The sequence below is a fragment of the Lactuca virosa genome, chromosome 8 (assembly GCF_052849685.1).
Source record: "Lactuca virosa cultivar CGN04683 chromosome 8, Lactuca_virosa_CGN04683_v6, whole genome shotgun sequence".
Lineage (NCBI taxonomy): Eukaryota > Viridiplantae > Streptophyta > Magnoliopsida > Asterales > Asteraceae > Lactuca > Lactuca virosa.
The window spans coordinates 39,782,104-39,784,977 of NC_136433.1; the positions used below are offsets into that span (position 1 = coordinate 39,782,104).

Sequence of the window (2,874 nt, forward strand, 5' to 3'; positions counted from 1 at the left end):
GCATCTAAACCTCTTACACTTGTTTTTCTGGTTAGATCTTTCTTGCCCTGTGATCTAACATTGGGATCCTAATGACAGCCAATCCGGCCCTTGTGAGGAGTCACAACATGCCCTCCACTTTAACCATCTCGTTTTTCTGTGGGGTTGGTAACATCATCTTCAACACCTCCTTCATTATGGATGGTAGAACCCAAGTACTTCAAACTTCTTTGTGTGTAGAACTTGCTCAATGATACATACTTCTACTCTTTTATTATTTTGCTCATCTGTGAAATTGCACCATAAATATTTTGTCTTAACTATATAGATACATAATCCATTTTCTTCCAACCTTGTCATCCGGGTATCCAAACATTCAACAACGCTTCAAGCTGACTGTGGCTCCTTATAATCACAGATAGAAGCTATATTGGTGGAGATCACTTTGTGCTATACTGTTGACTCTACTAGCTTACATGAATACCCACAAATTGACATCTGCATGTGCATGTCCCTTTCATGTCTACCTCATAAATCCTTAGGAATAATCCGAGCATGCAAGAAAACCAGTACTCCATGCCGAATTTGTAGTACTCCACAACAAAAATTCCTAATAAAAAATTATTTGAAAGATTTATGAATGAAAAATGAAAAGGTGAATTGACAACAGTCACTCGTGTAGCTAAATGTTCCTTTATTCCCTGTGTCATGGGGAACTGATTTGATTGAATGAGACTCTACCTTGGGGTAAAGTAGGAACCAGATTAAACGTGTGGCTGGCTCCATTCCTAACTCTAGCTCCCAAGGTCTATGGTATTTCTGATAGATTTATCTGTCTACAATTGAACTTTTCTTTTTGAGTCATAGTCATAATAGGTTTTCATATGTATTATATATGTTTTCTTCCCATCGGCTTTGTTATCTTCATACATATCAAAAATCATAGGAGTAGAAAATGCTTAACATAGGAAAATCTTTACAGAATAGCTTAACGGCGCCATAAGCAGATAATCTAACTCGATGCATATGTATACACACACATACACACATATACATATAACATAAACACTCACTCGATGTAGAAAATATATTTTGGTCAAGAAGATGATCTGAGAAGAAAAATACTGAGCTCTTGTCCACCACTTTGGCTATTAGAGAATGAACGATCATCATGTTCAGGGTTTTTCATGTGAAACGACTCTGAGTTTGGTGATCCAATGATTCTTCGAAAGCTGGCTCGGAGGTACATGAACCCGTCACTCCCATGGTCGTTTTCCGGTGGCAAAACCCCTGCTCCTGCCGACACAGATTGCATACGTGTAAGAATAGCCATATCGGCAGCTGTCATCTTACGTCTGGTGGCATAACCAACTTTCCGACCATTACAGTACATAGACCAGACCGGCACGTCAAATATTATTGGCGGTTGTTGGCGGTGACTATTTTCTTCCTCCACCAGAGCAATGCGGAGGAGACCATGCTGCATCTCTTTTGCTAAATAAGACGTGGGAATAGCGAATTCCAAAAGGAGAAGAGGTTGTGAGAATGATGACATGGTGGTGGCGGTGGCAGTTGTCGACATTCTCCTTGACGGGGTCCGCCGGTGGTGGTGGTGGTTGTCGTCCTGGATACAAAAGCTAACGCGCCCATTTCTCTGCCCAAAGAATGTACCTTTAACAATGGTCGAGGATGATGACAATGAGCGAGTCTACAAAAATTACACAAAGAGCAATTAATTCACATTATCAACCTAACAAAAGATTTAGGGTTTCAAACGATGGCAACAATTGTAATTTCTTACAACGGTTAATGACGATGACGATGATGATGGCGAATCAGTATCGCTTGAGAAAGGCGAAGAAGAAGAAGTAGCATCTGGAGAAAAGTTGGCAGACTCAGAATGAGGTTCAAAACCAGCAGCACAACAAGCGGGGACTATGCAGTCAAGCAGGGATCTTAAAGATCGCCGTAGTCCAACCTCCCTGCTGCTGCAGTCAACGGCGGTGGCTGATGTAATTATATGCACTCCTATAGGTCCTCTTTCCCTTCCCAAATCTATCATCGTCCTCATTTTATACCAAAATGTGAAATGAGAGAGTAGTGTAGGGGGTGCTACGTAGAGGCTAGAGAACTCACTATATATAGATTCTTAGCTAAATGAAGGAGTAGACCAGAGGTCTAAATTAAAGAATGAATGGAAAAAAGGGCCTACGCGACTTCATAATCAAGAACGATAAGCAATTCTAAAGAACGATGAAAAACAAATTACGTGTAAAGAAAAGACGACAATGAAGAAGAATAATTGTACGTTGGACATGAGGGGGAGGTTAAGGGGTCCATATATGTTTGTGATTTGTGGAAGGTAGCCAACCATGAGTGACTGATTGATCCTTTATGATGGTGAAAAGTTTATTACTATGCATATGTCTTCTAGTTTCACTTTTCACATATACCATTCATGCTTAAATTTGAAGTTATTTTCATAATCCCCTTTCATATTCGGCTTCAGAATATGCACTTTTAGCATTTCTTCCTTGCCTCCTTTATGAATGATCAAGGATTCAAATTTAAGCGTAAGCATACGGTTTATCACTATGTGGTTTTAGCAGTGTGGGAATTTCGATTTCAATGTGGATTGTGTTGTTTTTGGGCACTGAGCTCTAGCGGGCTGTTATATACCTGATTTAAGTAGAGACACTAGCTTAGGAGTTGATGGAAGAATAATTGTGAGACTTATAATTAAATGATATGCATTGAAAGTCATATGTTGTTCTATGGAATAAAAGTACAGCCATGTTTATGACTTTTTGGGCAGCAGAAAAGTGAAAAAAATGTTGGGTGAACACTAATTAAGACCAACCAAGCATGCACATAGTGATGAGTGAGCGAGAGCAC

At 39.7% G+C, this 2,874-nt stretch overlaps 1 protein-coding gene across 1 annotated transcript; it reads right to left on the reverse strand.

Moving 5' to 3' along the window:
* Nucleotides 1-919: 919 nt before the first annotated feature.
* Nucleotides 920-2,215, reverse strand: LOC145134841 (protein MIZU-KUSSEI 1-like). Its single transcript, XM_079069657.1, has 2 exons — nucleotides 1,781-2,215; nucleotides 920-1,687 (listed from the first exon to the last, which is right to left on the reverse strand). The coding sequence occupies exons 1-2, from the start codon at nucleotides 2,048-2,050 to the stop codon at nucleotides 1,076-1,078; spliced, it is 882 nt and encodes a 293-aa protein (XP_078925783.1). The 5' UTR covers nucleotides 2,051-2,215; the 3' UTR covers nucleotides 920-1,075.
* Nucleotides 2,216-2,874: the final 659 nt, after the last annotated feature.